A 23,039-nucleotide genomic window follows, 5' to 3' on the forward strand; every position below is an offset into this window, starting at 1 on the left:
CTGAAAGACTGGAGGTGACTTCTCTGTGGAAACACTGTTTCCTCTCCCAGTTTTTCTTCATCCTGATTATAAACCTGAGTGCCCTAATCATAGGGGAGAGGGTTTGATCATGTCTGACCTACCTTCTGTGGGAAACATTTTATGGCCTGTTGGAGGCTCCCTTCTGTGAGGTCCAAAGCCCTTTCCTTAAGTGGAAAGGGGCTTGGGTGTTGCCAGATCCTCCCACCTGCTCTACAGGTCAAATAATGGATTTAGTAGAAATATGGAAAAATTTAGTCCATTCTCGTGCCAAAAATTGCCACTGTGAAGGCAGAAGTGTGAACAGTGTGTAACTAATCCCTTCTTTTAAGGAAAGAAGTTTTATGTAATTGTTTCCTTTCTAGTTACAAAGATACAGAGGTTTACACAGATTCAAGTCTTCAGATGGCTGGCTGTACCCCTGATTTCTGGCCTGCTTCTCTCCTTTTCCGAGTGTCACCAGTAGAGCACCCATCAAGTGTTTCACCCCATGCAGTCCCACTCCTGTCACTAGTAAAGTGGCAGTGCTGAGGGGGCTGTTGACCTACAACCCAACCCAGTGGCATTTTCCAATTGCTTGTTTCCCTGCCTTTTCTGCAGCAATTTTCAGATGGTCCTCTCTCCTTTCCATCTAGAAACTTTCTTCCACTTATCGTTTCTGTATCTATGTTAGTTTTGTTTTTGTCTCCTCTTGATTTTCTTTGTGTCCCCACCACTTAAGTGCAACTAGCCTCCAAGACTGTGTGGTTCATAGCTTTTCTGAAACATTTTTGCCTTAGAAGAATTTGGAACATCACTGTCCCTAAACTCAGAGGCTTTCTGTATCTGCTCCCCAGAGATCCACCCCACATTTCTATCTCTAAAACTAACGTAATTATCTTCCTCACACACTGGCCCTTTTTTTCTGACTGCCTTAACTCGGCACACCTCCTTGCCTTTACTTTTCCTCTTGGACTTGAACCAAAAATACCCTTCTAGTCAACCAGGCTGGAAACCTTCATTATCACTTGACTCCTTTTCCTTTTGCTCCCTGCCACCCTTAATTTAATCCTCAAGTCCTATTACTCCTTCTGGTAGTGACCTCTGGCCAGTTCTAGATTTATTCCCTTTAAATGTTGTCTAAAAACTGCTTGCCGTAGGAGGTGAAGATTCAGCTCGTTCATTTCACCTCTCGTTCCCCACCCTGCCTCTCAAACATCATTGTTTAGTATTAAGAGTTTGTCTCTGCATACTCCGCCAACACATTTAAACCTCTATTTCCTCCTCCGTCAACCTCATCTTTCAAGGTTGTGAATGTTCTCTCATGACCCTCCAGTTTGTAAGATGAGGGCAGTGGCTCTCCTCATCTTCCCTTCACTTCTCCTCTTCCTCTTCCAGAATTTTCCAACCTCCTCCAGCTAGGTATGTACATTTATATCACCTACGTTGGTCACATGGGTTGTTTCTAGCAGTTACAGCCTTCGCAATATTGTCTGTGGGTGTTCCACTCAAGGCAAAGCCCCGTATAGGGTGCTTGGGTTGCTCCCTCTGTGTGTCCACAGCCAACATCTCTGTGCTTTCTGAAGGAGTGTGTTCCTAGCATCAAATGGGAATGGATTCTCCCTTTTCCCATTCCGTCAATTGCGTATATATAGTCAAGTTTCTCCAAAATCTCAATCATGTTTTCCATTCTCATGACTCCCCCTTTTCTCCCTAGGATCATTCTCCTGGAGCTCCCTGTCTCCTGGTTGCCTGGCAACCTTCCTTTTAGGGGAAATATGGGAAACCAATCTTGAAGCTAGGGGATCTCCAAACACCAGAATGAGAGGGCCTTACTCTGGGGGAGTAAGTTTTGTGCTTTGTACTACATAGTTCCATTCTTTTAGAGAAGAAGACTCATTTTTTCCCTGATGGGGGTAGAAGCCTGACCCTTGGATGTTCTCTTTGCTAGAATCAGGGAGAACAGCTGCCTTCATATGTAGCCTTCTTAGTGACGACACCAGTGTTCAGCCCTACTTCTCATTATCACCCTGTGCTTTACTTGGTTTGAGTATCCAGAGCATGTCTGTGGTCTCCTGGGAAGACAGCTTCCTCTGTGCCTGTGCGATTTTTTTCGACCAGTGTCCTTAAGCTACTTTGTGACCCATTAGGAGTCAGGAAGTCATGACATCAATGTAGTAGTTCAAGACTGTCATTTTAAAAAGTGACAGGAGAGAATATTCGTGTCCTTTGCATAGTAAGGATAAATATACTATTTTGTAATACTTAGCTGTATTTAAAAAAATATGTATGGATGTGTACTGGATCTCCATGTAAAATGTGCTTCTTACTGTAGATTGAGATAAAAGAAGTTAAAATATTTAGGTATGGCTTCCTTCCTGCTACAACAGTCAACATTTCTCAGTCTGCCCTGCTCTCTTACAGATTTGTTGAAATTTTTCCTGTATGTGTTAATGGGCTTTGTGAAACATTTTTAGTATCCTTGGTCAGTACCTGTGCCACACATCAGAAAGGATGCTGGAGCTGAGACCCTGAGGTCTCCAGCTCTGTCAAATGTGAAATTCTTACTTATGGGACTGAGTGGATATCCTGGGGAGTCCAGTGGAGTCGGGGAGGGAGGAACACTAAGGGCTTGGGACAGTAGATGTTTGTCAGAACAGAGTACTTCAATATTTTAATGACTAGTGTGGCTGTCCTATTGCATAACAGCCAAATGTCAAGTCTGGATTTCTTTTCTTTTTTTTATTCCTTACCTATAACTTTTAGGGCTTCCTTGGAGGAAGGGAAAATATATGGGTGCCCCCAAATCCATTTTGAACCAGGGGTCCTGTAGTTTTCATTTTAATCTAATTTTCTTTAAACATTTTGGTTTTCCCTTAAAAAATTATTTATAGTGCTATGACAGATCTGATTTTCACTAGCGATTGTTAAGCCTTTTTTTTTTTTTTTTTTTTTTTATGTAAAGGGATGAGGGAAGAGAGGAGAAAATCCCAACTGAAAGGAGATTTTTTTTCTTCTTCCCTGGGAGATAGGAAACACTACATATACTTGAGTAAAAGAGAAGGAAAAGAAGAGTTAAAGAGGATATATATTTGTAAGGCTGAGAGACGGTCCAAAGTGGAAATAATTGTGAAGGGTGAAATTAGAGGAAAAGGTAGATGCCAACCATGAAGCAGGAAGTGAGGAACAGAGAGTAGGATGGTGATTACACTTAATTTCTATTTGTGGAATGAGTGAGTGGACAGTTGCCTCTACTTGCCCCACATGGTGTCACTTCTTATGGCTTTGCTTCTGCATGAAGCCACGAGACAGAGTGGCCTGTCTATTCATCTGTGTATGTCTGTGTGTCTTTGCGAGCACATGTATTTATTTACCTACTCAAATTGGAGGAAAGTGAAGGAGATGGAGGACGAGGAAGCACAGCTCTGTGTAGTTTCATATTTGCAATGTGTTTGTTGCTTGTAGGATAGTTATAGTAAGACGTGGGTACCATTACCAGTACTATTACTCATTTCCTTTAGTTAATGATGGCTGAGGTTTGTTACTCAAGTTCTAGACCTGGTACAGCTCTCTTGTTGGTTCATCACCTTTTTGTTATGTTTAGGGAAAAGGAGCCCACACACTTACACAAACCGAGTAAGCTTAAGGCTCGGTTTCTTACTGCTTCTCACTTCTGTGATTCAGAGGGGAGAGAAAGGGAGGACCTCAACTAGAAGGCAGAGCCCACGGTCACCCTTATCTGGCAGCGGTCAGAGCAGGAATTAGTTGTAGCAGCTTCAAGGTCTCTTGGAATGCCGGGCTGTCCTCTTCTGAACAGGAGTCAGCCTGTACTTCTCTCAGCAGGTCCCAGTAGTATAGTGACGGGGTTGACAGTGTAGCTGGGGAGCGAGTTGCCCCTGAGATGAGAAGGAGGGCTTCCCCTTTCCACAAGGCTGACAGAGCAGTCTTGTGGTTCTTATCAGTCACCACTAGATGTGTCCAGCTGTTTCACTTTCTACTTCATCCCAATCAAACATACTTAAAGTTCAAACCAACACTTATATCATCAAAACAAAAGTGTTTACAATGTTAAGCTTTAGGCTTTTAGTAACTTAAGTCAGTCATCCAGTGACAAAGAGAATGCCCGTCCACGGCATTGTGTCTGGAAAAATCTAGGCGCAAGATGTATTTTCCTAGGCTTTCCTGGGACTACAGGGTTGAAAGTAATAGGTTTAGATCGCTGACTGGCTAAGAGGGAAGCACCCTTAATCCCAGCCTCTTCTATTTGTCTCTAATGGTTGTCTTGTCTCACAAAATACCTCATCCATCCCCACCAGAATGAATCCAATAGGCTGGATTTATTCAAGATTCTGCTACTGCTTTTGATGAGACACTGTGGGTGTTTTTGGTGGCTTGATGATTTATCTTTCTTGCTCACCACCCGTGGTGTCTTTTCTTCCTCTTGTTCAGATAGTCCCTCACTAGGGCCAGTCTTTTGGGAAGATGGTTGACTGGGCTAAACTCATGCTAATAAGGTGCCACAAAACCCCAGTTATAGTATGGTAGTTTGGAAATATTGTTCGGTTTAGATGGCTTTAACGTGTCACAGTCAATAATATTCAAGATTCTAGCAGAGGGCAAGTTTCCTTCCAGAGGCTCAGTTTGCTGCTAAAGTGGTCTGTTCCAACAATTTTAATAGCAAGCTTGCATTTTCCAGAATTAGTTGGTATATCTTCTTTATATTCTACATTGTTTGTCTTAGTGAATGATTTCAATTCAGTCCCTCAGGGAGTGATTAAATCTTGATGAAGGCTTATTTTAAAGTATACAGTACATGCAGCAGTAGAGAACTGTCATAGAAGAGAAAAGGGTTCAACCAGGAGGGTGAAAACACAGTAATCGTGTTCAGGAGTCCTCAGAGGTCTTGACTCATGTCATTGACAAAATTATGAGATTGTCATAAGTTATTATTCTTATTCTTAGAGACTAGTAATTATGAAACACTTAACCTAAATAGTACAGTTTTAATCATTGAGATACAGCATAAAATATTAAAATAACTGTTAACTACAATGTTATGAGTGTGGTTTTCCCCATCATCATAATTTATATTTCAAAAGATTATAAAATATTTTTCAGTTTTTGTGTTCAGATTTTTACAAGAATTTTGTTCTTAGCCCTGTGCAGTAGATATTCCATGGTACAGAATAGGGAAGTGAGGCTCAAAGAGGTTTAATACCTTCCTGATATACATACCTGTTCATGTATGTTTTTGTCTTAAAGATAACGTGCGTGTGTTGCATGAGGGCTCATGGTAGCTGTGCTTTCAGTGCTTTGATAGACTCCGTCTGTTGACGACCTGTATGTCCTTATGCTTCTTGACTAGACAGGCAGAGTCTCCTTTATGCTGGAGGTTTCCAAGGGTAAGGTGTTATTATTTCTTAATATGTCATGACTACAGTATTTGAAGGAAAAAATTAGCCTTCCATGAAATTTTTATGCTCCTTTTTAAGTTTAACTGATTTCTTATTCCTTCCTTCTTAGTTGACTTTAAGAGTCCGTTATTAATTTCCTTATCCTTACTTTGTTTCTTTCCAGAGTGACACCCCTTTCCTCACAGAATGTGATGATTCATCATGGCCAGGCCCAGGAATATGTGCTCAAGCCCAAGTACTTTGCAGCTCAAAAGGTGATTTCGGGAGAGCAGTCTACTGAAGGTTCATTCCCTTTAAGATTTGGACACGATCACGTGGCAGCACCTTTTCAGTGTGAGTATGTCCTGTCAACCATCTTTCTAAGTTACAGTATCATGGTTTGGAAACACTTCGCCCTGTAGATGGCTTTAACGTGTCACAGTAGATAAAATTCAAGAATCATTTTTTTAAAATCCATACTGGCTCCTGAAACAACCAGACAGCAATATGGTTTCCTTCTTCAGAGGAAAGGCAGTTTTCCTGGACATTGCAGGATCTGAAGTGACTTGCCTGTAATACTGTTTCTGCAAGATGCCTCCATTTCCAAGATATACTTGCTCTAATTTTCTGTACAGTTGTATGGCTGGTATGTTTACATTGATAAAATATTTTCCTTAGTGAGCTAGCCAGGATTTATTCCTTGTGAGATGTGTGCAGCGTCCTGCATTACCCTCCGAGATTTACCTACAGTGGGTGTTTTCATGTTAGGAGGGCAATGTGTTTAGTATGTCGGTTCCACGGTGTGGCAGGTTTTACTGAGTTTGTAAAGAGCTATTGTATCAGTGGCCAGCTTGGTTAATATCTCGCTATGGGGGAGGTTCAAGGACAAGCCCCAGCTCAGAGGGTGGGGAATGTGATGATTTGTGGGTTAAATATTACAGAGTGTCTGCTGGCAGCATCTGGAGAAAACGTTCTTCAGTGAGGCGGCAGACCGTTCAAAGGGGAGAGCTGGATGCACACACTCCTTCCAGCAGCTTCCTGCTCTGTCTCACGTTGACGGATGGCCTGCGCCATAAGTAATGAAAGAGAATGCCAGTTGTGAGGTTGAAAAGGACTGTCTTTCACCACCCAGAGTAGTGTGGAGAGCTGAGAGAGAATTCTTACTACTGTTTGGCACTTCAGAAGCCTGTGTCTGTATGGGCTTGATTCCTGGGGAACACCTCCACATCCCGGCATTGGCCACTTAACAAAAAGAGTAGCTAATATAACGTATGTACATCCCACTTTTCATCTTTTGAGAAAATTGTGCTCAGGACTTGAGGCTGGACCCCAGAGCAATAGTCTGAGGTCATTTATTGGGATGATGAGGGAAGAATGGAGAAATTGTGTAGATCATCTCCTTGCCCTTTAGAAAGGATAGCTTCCAAGTTATTTGCAAAACAATAGACGTATCATCTTGTTTTTAAAGCTCCTTTGATTTCAGTGCTTAATAGCCTGTTCTCAAGAAATATCCCTAAGTATATAATATTTTTCTAATCTCTAAAAATCTAAAGAGGTACTACTATTTCCTTGAAGCTTTATATAGATCATATTTTATAGAACCTCTCCAAAATTAGAATGTGATGGGAAGAGTTTTTGAAAGCTTATGATCATACTGATAAAAGAATTCTGAATTTCATGGAGGTGTCAGGAAAAGATGGTTTGGGAATCTCTGGTATTAAGACTGGAGACTAGTTTAATTTGCATGAGTATCATCTAGAGCGAGGGTCTGCAAATTTTTTCTTAAAGGACCAGATAATAAATATTTTAGGCATTGGGAGCCAAGATACAAATTGTGGATGTTACATATAGGTACATACATAACTATTTAAAATGTAGACATTTAAAAATGTAAGAACTCTTAGCTAGTAGGTTGTTTAAAAAAAAAAAAAAAGTCAGGTAGCTGGCTGGATTTGGCCCATGGGCTGTAGTTTGCCAACTGGTAATCTAGAGACTTAGTTTCTCAATCTACTAAAAAGACAACCTATGGAATGGGAGAAAATATTTGCAAATGATGCAACTGACAAGGGGTTAATATTTAAAATATACAAACAGCTCATACAACTCAGTATCAAAAAAAAAAAAAACAACCACCCAATCAAGAAAGGGGCAGAAGACTTGAATAGACATTTTTACAAAGAAGACATACAGATGGCTAACAGACACATGAAAAGATGCTTAACATCTCTATAAGAGAAATGCAAATCAAAACTACAATGATGTATCACCGCACACCTGTCAGAATGGCTATCATCAAAAAGTCTACAAATAACAAGTGTCGGAGAGGATGTGGAGAAAAGGGAACCCTTGTACACTGAGGATGGGAATATAAATTGGTGCAACCACTGTGGAAAACAGTATGGGGGTTCCTCAAAAAAGTCAAGATAGAGCAACCATAAGATCTAGCAATTCCTCCATATGATCTAGCAGTTCCACTCTTGGGTATGTAAATGGAAAAAATGAAAACACTACTTTGAAAAAATACATGTGCCCCAGTGTTCAGTGCAGCACTACTTACAATAGCCAAGATATGGAAGCAAACCAAGTGCCCATCAACAGGTGTTTGGATTAAGATGTGGTGTGTGTATATAAACAATGGAATATTATTCAGCCATAAAAAAGAATGAAATACTGCCATTTGCAGCAATGTGGATGGACCTAGAGAATATTTTGTTGTTGTTGTTGTTTTCGGTACGCGGGCCTCTCACTGCTGTGGCCTCTCCCGTCGTGGAGCACAGGCTCCGGACGCGCAGGCTCAGCGGCCATGGCTCACGGGCCCAGCCGCTCCGCGGCACGTGGGATCCTCCCGGACTGGGGCACGAACCCGCGTCCCCTGCATCGGCAGGCGAACTCTCAACCACTGCACCACCAGGGAAGCCCGGACCTAGAGAATATTATGCTTAGTAAAATAAGTTGGGCAAAGACAGATGCTGTATAATATCACCTATATGTGGAATCTAAAAGATAATACGAATGTATATACGAAACAGACTCAGAAGGAGGGGGGAAAAATTAGGGGTATGGGTTTAATAGATACAAACTACTATATGTAAAATACATAAGCAACAAGGATATACGTATAACACAGGGAATTATACCCATTGTCTTGTAATAACCTATAATGGAATATAATCTGCAAAAATGCTGAATTAGTATGTTGTATACCTGAAACTAACACAGTATTGTAAATCAGCCATGCTTCAATTGAAAAAAATCAATCTGCTGAAAATGTATAGATTTTGGACCTGATTGACTGGTGCCTCAAACAGGACAATTAAACCAAAAGATGCTCTAGAGGCCCTGTGTGTAAACAACTGTTCTTCAGTGTCGCTGTTCCCAGCAACCCCCCCTCCTCCCCATGGTGATTCTCAGACGTAGCTCTACTTGGTTTGGAGGCAGCCAGAAAAGCATGAACTACCAGGAAACCAGTTGTGCTAGATAAGTCTAGTTTCCTTTAATGTTAGTGTGACATGCCACACAGCGCTGGGGAAAGTAATGGATGTTACTCCTGGTTGTTTATAGAAAGCCTTTTGATACTGATGGAAATAACATTTTCACTGGTTGACCCATTAATGGCCATGCGGCTGGACTGAATTGCATGAATCACCATGAGTTCCTCAAAAAGTTAAACATAGAGTTACTCTATGACCCAGCAGTTCCACTCCTAAGTATATACTCACGAGAAGTGAAAAACGTGTGTACACAAAAACGTATGTACAAATGTTCATAGCAGTGTTATTCACAACAGCCAATAAGTGAGAACAACCAAACTGCCCATCAACTGATAGCAGATAAACAAAATGTGGTATATCTTTGCCATTGGCTGTTCAGCCACAAAAAGGAATGAAATATGATACATGCCACAACGTGAATGAACCTTGAAAGCATACTGAATGAGTCCAGGTACAAAAGAATCCAGATCACATATGATTCCATTTTTATATGAAATGTCTAGAACAGGCAAATTATATGTAATATCCATGCAGACAGATAGTAGATTAGTGGTTGCTGGGGGCTGGGGAGAGCAGGAATGGGGTGTGACCATTGATGGGTAAGGAGTTTCTTTTGGGCTGATGAAAGTGTTCTGGAATTAAATGGTTATCATGGTTGCACAAAGTGTGAATATGGTAAAGCCATGTTATGTTAAAAATAATACAAAAATACTTAAAAATTATTTCCAAATAAGTAGTTATAAAAATTTCAAGGCATGGAGGTCACTGGTTCTCTCAGAAGTGCTAAGAATGGTGTTGGGTAGAGGGGATCTGCTTTATCCAGTACCTCCTTCAGTAATTTGTAGGAAAGATTTGACTATGTAAACCGAATTCTGTTGTGGTTGGTTTAGTAGTGTTTTTAACCTAGAGGGAGGGAAGTTGAAATGACATGATGATAACATTTAAAGGCAATCTTATAAAAACAGTCAGTTCAGATTATCTTAGTAACTGCTCAGGAGTAGACCCAAATATCTCTCTCACACCTAAAGAGATTATTTCAACACAATGCACTAGAAAAAGATCTTGCTTGAGGGTAATAAGTATCCATTCCAGACTATCTGCTGTTGTGCTGAAAATACCATGGGATGCTTGATGATATTAAAACCAGAAAATAACATTTCTGTTTTGGTCCATGGTGGAAGGATTTTGTTATCATCAGGGTTAATAATGGAGAGCTTCCTAAGGTAGAGTGTGGAGTTACTTATAAAGGAGAGCTTTAGGAGGTAGCTGAAAAAGTTCCCTAGACTACTGATTTGCGGCATTATGCAAAGAGTCCTAGAGCTAAGAAATTGGAGAATCTCTGATTTGAATATTCACCTGCTCCACTTTTTTTTTCTATTACCTCAGTTTAATATTTGGAAATTTTTAGAAATGTAAACTTTTATAATTGGATTTCTCATTGCTAATTCCAGTGGTTTTCCTCTCAAGGTGGACTTAGCTTTTAAAAAGGTTAATTATATTTTAAAGTTGTCTATTGAAATCTTACTTCAGGTTCAACAAAGCCAAAATCTTAAATTTCAGGAAAGGCAGACACCATCTTTTATATACTACCTTCCTAAAGTTTCTAAAATTGATACAAGTCAGACTCTTAAAAGAGTTGCTAATTTATCTCCTGATGTGCTGAGAGACATGAGAGAGTGATTGATTATTGGCATTGAGAAAATATGATACTGTTCAGTTATAAAAAGTTAGGAGAAGCCCACTTTTAATTTTTACTTAAATTGTTAAACATAAGCTTTCTGCTTAGGTAGACACCCATAATGGTGCAGGAAACACATACACAGCCCCATTAGGCCGCTTCTGACAGAAGAAAACCTTATTGTGCCTGCACTGGGACCCCAGGAAACATCTTAGCCCTGGATCCTGTGGTCTGTGCTGACCCCTCCCATTCCTTGCAACAGGCCAGTCGACTCAGCTTCTGCTCCCACCCTCACCCCCCCACATGAGTCACGGGCTGACTGGAATTCCTGGCTCCCCCATTTGAAGATACAATAGCCCTCCTCAGCAGGTCTTAGGTCTGAGAGGGAGGCAAAGAGGCCACTGAGCAACTTTGCTGCCCAAACCCCTGCAGCCCAGTTCTGGCCTGACCGCAGTCCATGTTCCCATACTCTGAAGAGCACGGGCCCTTTGGGCACACGAGCCTTCCTCTTTTAGCGACACTGTGGTTGAATGTGCTAGCATTAGCCTTCAGGCTGTGTTCACACTGCCACCAAGAAGCATAAGACATGAAAGTATCTCAGGGTTTGATGGCAAGTGTTATATCTCCCCAGGAAAAAAAGTTCATGTGTCTGGAGTACAGATTTTCTGTGGTTGCAGACTGATAGAGCGAAGATGTTACCATTAAAACGGCATCTTCCTGGTTGTCCTGAGAGAAGAGAGTAGTTCTGCAGAAGGTTAGAGGACACATCCAAGATTTTTGCTTTAGCAAAACAAATCTGAAGTTTAAAGGACAGGCAGGCAGTGTTTGGCTTAGGCTGTTGTGCTTATGCCAGCCATTTCAAGTAGGTGGGCAGGAATACTCATTAAAGGCTCGATGCACAGGGCTGGTAACAGAATCTTCACAGGGAGGGAGTCTGTGGTGTAGTTCAGAGCACCCGCCATAGATGGAAGTTGGCTTTAAGGAAGACCAGATTCATCCTCCACTTACCGGGCCTTTGCCAAAAGGGAGAAACCATGGAGTGGCAACTAGATGAAGGCAAATGTAGGTGTAATAAGTACAGATGAGAAGAATTGGAACGAGATTCTTAAGTGCAGGATGAATTTGCAATATGGATACCTCCAGAAGAAGAACAGTTGGAAAATGCAGGTGAGGAAGAGTCTGGTCCTGAGGACCACCCTCACCTCATTTGGGTGTTGAAGTTTAAGATATGAGTGATAGGAAGATCGTGTGAAGAGAGAAAAGGGAAGGGGAAATCAAGTGTGCTGGCAATCCCAGTTCTCTGAGATGCCCTCTCTGTTAGTTCCTGATTGGTTGGGAGCCCCACTAGGGCAAAGCTTTGCAGACGGACAAACTGGGCACTTTGGAGGAAGGAGAATTCCGTAGACTTAACATTCTTCAGCACTCAGAATCCTTCCCTGCATGGAGACTACCCTGAGCTTGTCATGTGCAGGTAAGTGTGTCTCGAGGGAATGGCTCCACACCAATACAACAAGTACGAAGTGACAGTGGAAGCTGTACCAGCCAGAAACGATCTTACATGAAGCTGATGCAAACTAACAAACGCTTTAGCATTTGAAAAGGATACTAGGGGGCTTCCCTGGTGGCGCAGTGGTTGGGAGTCCGCCTGCCGATGCAGGGGACACGGGTTCGTGCCTCCGTCCGGGAGGATCCCGTATGCCATGCAGCGGCTGGGCCCGTGAGCCATGGCCACTGAGCCTGCGCGTCCGGAGCCTGTGCTCAGCAGCGGGAGAGGCCACAACAGTGAGAGGCCCGCGTACCCCCCAAAAAAGGGAAAAAAATAAAAAGGATACTAGGTGTGAAAACATACTGCCTGGAGGAAGGGTTCATAGTAAAGCTCTGTGCCTTTTCCCTTGTAAAATCAGCAAGTTCCTGGAGCTGCTTGGTCATCCTCACACAGTGTTGTTTGGGAATCAGGAACATTGAGCCAGTTCCCCAGCCATGTGGCTATGTGGATCTTAGCACTAAGATGGCCAGAAGAAAATCACCCAGTCTTCAATAATTTCTGGTAAAATCCTTGTTGGCCTTAAAAGCCTAGACAGCAGAGCATCTGCATACTGGGTATAAAAATTGCTTGAGAAAAGCCTTCTGGTGGATGTGGGTGAACACCAGGGTTTTGCTGAGTTTGATGTCCTTAGGAATTCGGGTTCCTTTGAAGGACAGAGTATTACCTATTACAGAAGTTGTTCCATGTGTGGTCTTGCTGTGGTCGCCGTGCCTCAGTTGGAGGGGCGAGGGCAGGTGGTTTATTTCATCCAGGGGTTGTTTGGTCATATCCCAGTCCCGGAAGGTATGTGGATGTGAACTTCTCATCGCCTGATTACTCATGCACAGTTCAAGATAGCTGGGCAGTGGTAGGCATGGACTGATTATAAACGCTGCCAAGAAGCTTATCCAGCAATGTGAAAACAGTGGAGGAAAACCTAGAGTGAGAGGATTATGTAACCTAAATTCCCCAGTGGGCAGCTTTCCGTGCCAGAGAAAGAGGCTTTAAACCCAAAGGGCCCAAGATTTCATAACAAGCCAATCCAAGGATATTTCTGGGTGTTGAGACTGAGTTCAAGATATTGAGAAACACTGTGTGGCTCCAGAATATTCTGTGACCAAACTGTGATATGTCTAAGGAAAAATAAAACACATGAATTTACGGTTTGCCTGAGGGAAACTACAATGCAACGTTTTGGTAAGAGAAAACCTGAATTTGCAAAAAGATGGTGCCTACTCAGCCTTAGGATTTATTTACCAGAAACTGAGGGCGTGACTTGCTTTTTCTTCTTTTTTTTTTTTTTTTTTTTTTGCGTTACACGGGCCTCTCGTTTGTGGCCTCTCCCGTTGCGGAGCACAGGCTCCGGACGCGCAGGCTCAGCGGCCATGGCTCACGGGCCCAGCCGCTCTGCGGCATGTGGGATCTTCCCGGACCGGGTCACGAACCCGTGTCCCCTGCATCGGCAGGCGGACCCTCAACCACTGCGCCACCAGGGAAGCCCCGCTTTTTCTTCTAAATAGGAAAATAGCTTCTAGAAAATTAATCATCATTAGAGTTGAAATGATACTTTTGATACAAAAGTTCTGCTTATGAGGTGTTATAAAAGGAATTAAAGTAGAATGCTTTGTCTTCTTGTGGGTCAGTCTCCTTATAGAAAGGTCCTCTTAACATTGAAAATGATGGCCTTGTGGTGAATCTGTACCCACTTTGTGGAGGTAAAGACCTCAGTACCTTCTTTGTGTTTTTGTATGACATTTCTTAAAGAAGTTTTTGTGTCGTCTACAATTTTAGTTGTGCATTATTTTTCAATATTGACTTAGTATTAGCGTCTTATGAAATTGTACTTAAGCTGAAAGCCAGCTGTCCTTGTTCTCCCTTGCTCCTCGCATACGAAGGTAGTAGAAATTAATACATGGCAGGAGTAGGAGGAAAACCTTTCTTCCCTAGAAGGTAATTGCAACATGGTTCTATGTGAGTAATTCTTCTGGCAGGCAAACTTTAAATAATGAAATATGTGTATATACACATAAACACACAAATATATTCAATCAAATACATAAATGTGTATTATTTAAAATTTACTTTTTTGGAGCTCCTTATAGTATCCATATAACAAGTATCCATTAAAAAAGTTTTCTTGTAGCCCTAACTGTGCTTCACAAGTTTCTCTCAAGATACCAGTTTAACTAAATGAAAACATTTTAGGTAGGCAGTGGTTGCTCTTGTAAAAAAATCATAGATATTTTAAAACCCTTGTATCCTAGAGACAGATTTGGAAAGCTTTGCTGAAAGCAAGCAAGCATCATAGAGCAGGTGAGAGGGTGTTAGTCATAGTTTCTTTTGGTTGATGGCCTCTGGGCTTCTTATGTGGGATTGAGCACTCTCCATTAACAACGTCTGGAACCCCACGCACCAGGCAGCTGCGCTGCTTGTTTTAATGATCACCATTTAACGGCTGCAGGTGCATCTCAGGATCGCTCTTTCCCCAGCAGGAATGATACTGATGAAATGAATCAGAATCTCTCTTAAGGTGTTTGTAAGTTAGAGCTAAGCAGTACACAACTGTAACAAAAGTGAAACACCAGCAGAAGCAGCCAGAGAGAAGCTTTCTATCTCATTAATGTTGTATATAAGAATGAAGTTCATCAGCCTTTTCTGAAAAGCACTGGGGACAGGGCAACATATAATGGGGTGCTACAAGTACTGTGGATTCTCAACATCATCTCTGCAGTTACTGAAATGGGCCTTAGTCTCCATGAGGGCTGGCTATCCCTGGATCTTCTTGGGGCTTATCTCCCTTATTGCTTCACACAGCTTTACTATACCATTCCATCACTCCAGATAACATACACCCCTCACATTGTGTTGTGGACAGAGACTCTGGCTAACACATGTTCTATTTGTAGCCTTCCCTCTAACAGCTGCCTGTCCTGACATCGTACCCTTCCCTCTAACAGCTGCCTGTCCTGACATCTCAGAGCATCGAACATTGGGGTGGGCTTGTGATGGATAGAGGAGTGGATGGGTCAGTTCTGTCATTTCCTCACGACTACTGAAACACCTAAAGAATTGTTCTGCCTGGCCTGGTTTCAGTAGGACCTGATGTGTTGCCACATTTATGTCTGAGCAGCCCTTGGGATTTTTAACAGAAGCATTCTTGGGTCTCAGGGATTCTTGCTCATATGGAATGGAGAATGTCCAGTTTAGAGTTTGTTAGTGAGTGCGGGTAGGAACACTTTCAGTAACACTTCCGAAATCCCATTATACCTTTTATTCGTTCATCATTATTTTTGGTATGGGTTTTCAGGCAACCACAAAGCGGGGGGCGGGGAGTGTGTATAAATTCATAGCAGACATTCTCTGCCATGTCTTGAACCTGGAAATATAGTGAAGTTAGAGGCCTCTTTTAAAGGAGTTTTAAAAATACTCTTAGCAGAGAAAGTGATTCATAATGTCTCTTGTCAGAGATCCCAGTTTCCAAACCACACCTTAATATACCTCAAGAACATACAATACATATTTTAGAAACCTGCTCTTGGTGTTGTAAATTATATTCATGTCTCTGAAGATCAGGAAATTTGGACATAGGCTCATTTATATTCTCCAAAGACACTGTGGATTCAATCCTGGTCTTTCTCCTCATCTGTTTAGCACTTACCATATGCCAGCCACAGTGCTAATTGCTGCATATGCATTAATTCAATATGTTACATTGTAATATTAGTACATTCTTCTTTTTTTTTTTTTTTTTTTTTTTTTTTTTTGCGGTACGCGGACCTCTCACTGTTGTGGCCTCTCCCGTTGCGGAGCACAGGCTCCGGACGCGCAGGCTCAGCGGCCATGGCTCACGGGCCCAGCCGCTCCGCGGCATGTGGGATCTTCCCAGACCGGGGTACGAACCCGTGTCCCCTGCATCGGCAGGCGGACTCTCAACCACTGCGCCACCAGGGAAGCCCTATTATTCTTTTTTTGAAATAAGTTTATTTATTTAATTTTTGGCCGCACTGGGTCTTTGTTGCTGCACGTGGGCTTTCTTTAGTTGCGGTGCGTGGGCCTCTCATTGCAGTGGCTTCTCTTGTTGCAGAGCGTGGTCTCTAGGCGCGCAGGCTTCAGTTGTTGTGGCACATGGGCTCAGTAGCTGTGGCTCGCGGGCTCTAGAGTGCAGGCTCAGTAGCTGTGGCGCACGGGTTTCGTTGCTCTGCGGCATGTGGGATCTTCCCAGACCAGGGCTTGAACCCGTGTCCCCTTCCTTGGCAGGTGGATTCTTAGCCACTGCGCTGCCAGGGAAGCCCATTAGAACGCTTTTTGACTGTTTAAACTGTTACCCTACGTGTTATGCATGTATTTGTTAGGAAGCAAAAACATAACAAGGTATAAATTGCCAAAACAAAACTTGTTCATTGAAAAGATTGCTACTTTAGCTCTTCGTGTAAGTTACTTTCAGGTGAGTCCAAAGTCAAAATTTGACTATATTTTAAAAAATTGTCAACTTTATTGTATGTAGGACTTTAATGACCATGACACATTTAAAAAATTATCTGAATATAGAGCTTCTGGGAAGAATTTTTTTAACAAAAATAATCCAAATGCAAAATAAACCTTTCTAATCAGTGGGTTCCTATTGCCGTTTGAGATCCATTTCGATAGCTTTCAAACAAAATGAAGCAATCAGATCTTACCTGGAAATTGTGTCAGAACCAAAGTCCACAGTAGAATTTTACTTTCTTCTAGAGTTTTTAGTAGTAATTATGATCATAAAAGCAAACATTTCGAGGTGAGATTTCCCCATGTTTAGAAGCTCTTGTGTGTTCTGCTCTGTCATTTATCTTGGAGTAAGTGTTGCTGCTTATTTGAGTTTTTCCTCTAAGAGCTGACTGCATGTAATGAGAACCTCTTGAATTTGCATATTTACCAGCTTATTAATCATATCCATACAAATTATTTCATATGGCCCCTGCCACAGCCTTGTGAGGTAATGGGTTGGATGGCTTTATTCTGCATGTCTTTGTTCTACTCTTGACTGCAGGATTGGGAGGGTGGAGCCAGAGAGTGGTTTCACTGTATCCCATCTTGTTGAACCTCTATCCGTTTCTTGGACAAATAAAACTCTTAACACTTATTCCATAAGACTGTTTGTTGTAAGAATGAAGTGAGATGGCATGTGACACCTAACATGCTGCCAGACACGTAGTCTGTGCTCCGTCTCTGTTAATTTCCCTCTTTCATCCTGACCTTCCCATATGTGCTCCATCTTCATTTCTCTCCTTCATCCCAACCTTTCCAAGTGCCTCGTGTCGTGTAATTTTCAAAGTACTGCTCATTAAAAGTGTGGGAGAGGCACTGGGGTTTTGATGAAAGAGCAGGGCTTGCACTGAACTCCCAGCTTCTACCATTTCCTAACAAAATGACCTTGGTCAAGTGTCTGATGAATGTCTCTGTAGTTTCCTAGTCTGTGAAACGGCTGTGAGTGTAACTTACATGGCCATGGTGTGTGTTTGAGCTTTGTAGCTTAGTAAGCGCCCAGTACATGTTTCATGAGTCCATCAGTCACGCATACAGTGCTCTGTACATTTAGAAAGGCCCATATATACTCTCTGTTCTCAGAATCTAGGCAAAAAAAAAAAAAGTGGAGAAGGGTGTGTGTGTTTATATTATCTATTGCCGTGTAACCGAGCATTCCGAACCTTAGTGGTTTAAAGCAACAAGCAATATCTTACAGTTTCTGTGGGTCAGGAATTGGGAATTACCTTAGCTGATTGGTTTCGGCTCAGGTTCTTTTATGAAGTTTCAGTCAGGGTATCAGGGAAGGGCAGCAGTCATCTGAAGGCTTGCCTGGGGCTGGAAGATCTGCTTTCAGGATTGCTCAATCACATGGTGATTGGCAGGAAGCTTCAGTTCTTTGTAGCCTGGGCCTCTCCATAGACTCCTCAAGTATTCTCACAGCATGGGAGCTGGCTTCCCTCAGAATGAGTGATCCAGGAAAGAGAGCAGGATGGGAACTGCAGTGCAGTGCCTTTTATGATCTAGTCTCCAAAGTCACAAACTATCACTCTGCTTTATTCTGTTCTTTAGACACGAGTCACTAAGACCAGTCCGGGCTCAAGGGGAGGGGAACTGGACATCATCTCCTGAAGAAAGACATAGCAAAGAATTTGTGGACACGTTTTAAAACCATCAGTGTTCAACAGGAGAGGCATTAACTTGATGAGAGTCAAAAGGGAAAAGTTGAAAATGAGTAACCTAAAAAGAATTAGCTGACAGCTGAAAAACTTAAAATGTGTAATTACACATCAGTAATTCATTTTTTATTGGCAACTAATCATTTTTCAATTTTATTTATGACATGATACTGGACCATATTTAGATATAATATGACGACTTTGAGAAAAGCAATATTTAGGCTGAAATCTTGCCTAATGGTGAGATCTATTGAATTTGGCAGTAATCCCTTGGGGAGAGTAGCTGGGGCCATTTGATGGAGTCATTTAAAAACCGAGCCAGGGAGAATTTTGTGCTGGGGAAAAAAGAACTGACAGAATTGGTGTTCTGCAAGCGTAGATATATCTGATTCTATAATTCTAAATTACTTTAGAGATTTTAAAAAATGCCAGTTTTCTTCTATTATAACTAATAGCGTCAACAGTTTTTTCTTTCAGTTGAATCCATCAAACTTTGGAGGAGTTTTGATAGTTGCACAAATATTCCTATGTTCAGCTTCCTTAGTGCTTCTCAAAATACAAGGCATTCACATTTCTAATATTTTGTTTGTACTGGGTTTTCATTACCTACATGAAAGAGCTGGGATCTCTCTCAGAGGCACATCACGGTATCTACTCCTGGCCTGGCAGCTCCAGTAACTCAGAATGCCTGTCCAGGGCCCAGTAGGTTTTGGTTTCCTTCTCTATCCTGTCTTTTGACTTTTTCTTTCAAGCAAATTTAGGTTTCGTAAAGTGTAACAGGTCGTTTTCTTCCTTGTGTCTGCCTTTAATATAAGAGGGAAATTTCCAAGCCCCTTGTGGAAATAGTAGAACGTTGGTGGCATTCAACTCCGTTAATGTTTTTGTGACTTCCAGGTATTAGCTGTTGGAGTTAAAGTCACTTCTCTGCCCTTTGTTTTGTCTGTCTTCCCCTGTATTCCCGGCCTGAGTTCGTTTCCTCCCACTGTGTTCTTTCCCATGCCACTCCCCTCTCATCACATACTCTTTCCCATTCCCAAAAAGGGAGAATCACCAGGTGGGACATGGGTTAAAAATAGCAAGGGAGGATGAGAATACAAACTGTTTTCTTTGGCTTGACTGAGGCCAAGGGAATGTTGGAGGAGAGAAACATACATAAATAGAAGTATGTGCGAAGAGCCAAGAAAAAGTGGAATGTATGGCCGTGCCTAGGTTGGTGAGAATCGTGGATGGGAGTGAAAGGATGAAAGGTGGAGAGAAAGGAGGAAAGGTTTTCTGGGTGGGGGGGTGGGGGGGGAGGAGACCATGAGAAGGAAGCAGGCGTGTGAGTGAGGATCGTTGGACAGTTCTGCCCAGCTGATCCCCTGGCTGTATGCGTGGTTGCTGAAGTTGAGGCTAGATTGGATGTAGGTGGGCAAGAGTCTTCATTTCCTTTGAAGGAGTTTGATTTTGTTGGAAATATTTGTTTTAACAATTACATAGACTAAATGGAATCCTATTTCTCCAAGTATATAGTAGAGATAATTGGGGACCCTCATGGGGAATGGCCCCTACTCTGTCAAGCTTGTGAGTAAGTCATGAAATTTGTTCCTTGGTACACACGCAGCCCAGTAGATATGGATCATTTTAGTCAGACTTGCTTCTCCACGTGCAAGCAAACATGTTATTTATGGAAATGGTGAGTGATAGACTGATAACAAGTGCCTCCATTGACTTCTTTTTGGAAAAACAACAAATGTGGGGATAAATAAAACTTAATTCTGTTCTAAAATTAAGGGATAGAAAATTCGAATCATGTGAAGCGTGTCTAGCCCACTGCTTCTGTAAGGAGCCCACACAAACTGGCCAGATTGAATGAGTGTTAGAGATGGAAGACAGGTAAGTGTTTACTGCCCTGCAACTTGTTCTTTTGATTCAGAGACAGTGGTGAAGTCCTTCTCTTAAGCCTCTTCCGCTGCCCTGGCCACAGTGTGGAAGCTAGAGAGTTACGCTGTGGTGAACGCTGACATAGGTTGAGGGAAGTGGAGACTTTTCACGTGAAAAAGTGCGTCTTTTCAGTGGTATCTGTCCCTCGGGAGATGAACTCTTAGAGTAACATCTTGAACCATGATGCCAAAAAACTCCTCTAAAAAATCCCTGGGCAAACTTATTTAACCCTCGCCAAGTATGCTTGCCACAATTGTCAGGATTCTAGATCCAGGCCATGAATTATACTCTCAATTCAGAATTGAGAAAGTGGGTATATTGTGCTCCCTCAGGTTATTCTTTATTACTTTTAAAGTTATTACTTTATGACTTTTAAAGTATATTGTGCTCCCTCCTGTTGTTCTTTATTACTTTTTTTTTTTTTTTTTTTTTTTGCGGTACGCGGGCCTCTCACTGTTGTGGCCTCTCCCGTTGCGGAGCAACAGGCTCCGGACGCGCAGGCTCAGTGGCCATGGCTCACGGACCCAGCCGCTCCGCGGCATGTGGGATCCTCCCACACCGGGGCACGAACCCGTGTCCCCTGCATCGGCAGGCGGACTCTCAACCACTGCGCCACCAGGGAAGCCCCTTTATTACTTTTAAACACAAAACACATTAAGTCTTGTGTTTCTTCAACTCTGCAATCACAGCATCTCAAATACCACTGTTCATTCTGGAGGGGCTGGTTCTCTGGTACTAAGAATTAGCAGAGGAGAGATTTTCACATGCTCTAGATGGGGGCTTTTAAAGTCATGTTGAAGAAAACACCACGGGACAGTGGCCTGGTGCAGTTGTAGGACACCAGAACTGAGGAGGGTACCCCATGGAGTATGCCTGGTCGGTTGAATCCCCTCAGGGTCTGTGATGTTAAAGAAACATATTTTACAGAAAAGGTCAGAAAATGAAAATGTCAGAAAGTCATCCGTTTGTTTTGCTAGTTCTCTACTTTTATTACCAACTATATTTTCTTTCCCCAAATATACTGGGTCAGATCCTGCTGGGTGAGTAAACTACTTATTGGGTAAAAGTTAGCTTCTCTTGACTGTAAAATATATTATACCTTGAAACGTATTTGATTTTGTTCCAGGGATAAAAATAGGACCTTTTATTATATTTCTAGAGAAGAGAACTTAGGTTTGGTATTTAAAGAGAGAAAACTCCAGGGAGAAAAAGGAAAGATTAAAACAATCCCATAGTCTCAAGGTGTGCTTTTTAAAGTCCTAATGGGGGTAGTGGAGTCTGGCTGGCAGGGCAAGGTTGAAGTTGAGAAAACGTGCGATTCTAGGTGAAAATCCTAGTCCTTAAATCTCGAGTCAAGCTAAAGCAAAGATTAAATTAGTGAAATGGGAAATGAGACCCAACTTCTAAAATAAGTGGAAATTTGGGATGAAATCTGCCATCTTTATCGCTGGACTTCTGGATAGTCCCTCTCCCAGTCTCCCTGAGCTGGGAACCAAAGTGTATTTCTCTTTTTGGGTGGATTTAATGGCTTAGTGGCAATTCACATCAGACTCGAAGAATCTGGGTAGTAGTGTTTTTAATTTCCTAGTTGTTCTTAGCCTAACAAAGGGAATGAATACTAAGTAAATCAGAAATATATTAAAAAACTAAAATCCTTGGACATCATCATCAGTTTTATTTATAAAATTAGTGGAAGTTTTCCCTTATGTGTCAATTTGATTTTTGCATGATACATTGTGGAATTTTGGGAGCAAGTAATTGTTTTTCTTTTGAAAAAGTGCTTGAGAAATTTGTTTCCTGTTTATTCAGTTATTCTGTCATTGGCATGTTTAATTGAAAATTTTTTGGTAATGGCCACTTTTGGGTAATGTTTTAATGATTTTAGGGAAAAATGTTTAGTAATGATTGCAGGGTTTCCTGAATAACAGCTTGTGCTTTCCCTTGATCTGAAGCTTTTATGACTAAAAGATTTCTCTCTGACAAATATAGCATAAAATAAATGTTTTGAGGCTAAAGGTTTCATAGAAGTGTTCTTTATTTTTTTAAAAAAATTACTGACAGTTATCCCTTAGATAAATGTTATTTCTTTAGTTCTCTGTCAGTGAAGTTTATTCATTCATTTGATATTTCTTGAGCACTTGCTATGAGACACATGTTGAGTATTTAGTAGTGACCAGACACATTCCCGCCCTCATGGAGCCTGTGTTTTTATGACAGTGATCCAATGCTAAATCTATAAAGCGTACTTATAAATAGGAAACGTAAAACAGGACACAGGGAATCAATGGGTGTGGGATGTTGCAGTTTTATGCCAGGTAGTCGGGAAAAACCTCCTGGTCATGTGACGTTCTGGTGAAGTCTCGAAGGTGAGGGAGGAAGCCATGTATATCTGGGGAAGAGTATTCTAGGCAGAGGGAACAGGAGGTTCCCTGAGATAGGAGTGTGCCCAGTATGTGAGGAATAGCAAGGAGGCCAGAGGGAGTGCTTCGGGAACATGTGTAAGAGACAAGGTCAGGGAGCTCACAGCTTGTTGAGAGCCCAGTAGGCCCTTGTGAGGCCTTTGGCTTGTATTCGGAATGAGATGGGAAGCCACTGAAGGGAGGAGTGCCATGATCTGACTGCCATACATTAAAGGATGCACTGAATGCCGTGTGGGAAAAAGCTGTAGGAGGGCAAAGCTGGTAGCAGGAAGTCCAACTGGGAGACTGTCGAAATAATCCAGACAGAAGATGATAGTGAATTGCACCAGTGTTTGCCATGAAGGTGGTGAAAAATTGTCCCCTCTGGAGATAGAGTTAACAGGGTTTGCTTGTTGTATTGAGTCTCAGATGACCAAAAAAGGATGAAGAATAG

General features: G+C 42.0%; 1 protein-coding gene across 1 annotated transcript in view; it reads left to right on the forward strand.

Annotated features, from left to right (window-relative positions):
- The window catches only part of LTBP1 (latent transforming growth factor beta binding protein 1), a 426,823-nt gene that overhangs the window by 143,753 nt on the left and 260,031 nt on the right, over positions 1-23,039 (forward strand). Inside the window, 1 exon segment of the mRNA XM_032653008.1 lies at positions 5,575-5,744. Within this exon segment, the coding sequence (XP_032508899.1) occupies positions 5,575-5,744 (170 nt within the window).

This window comes from Phocoena sinus, chromosome 13, assembly GCF_008692025.1.
Source record: "Phocoena sinus isolate mPhoSin1 chromosome 13, mPhoSin1.pri, whole genome shotgun sequence".
Lineage (NCBI taxonomy): Eukaryota > Metazoa > Chordata > Mammalia > Artiodactyla > Phocoenidae > Phocoena > Phocoena sinus.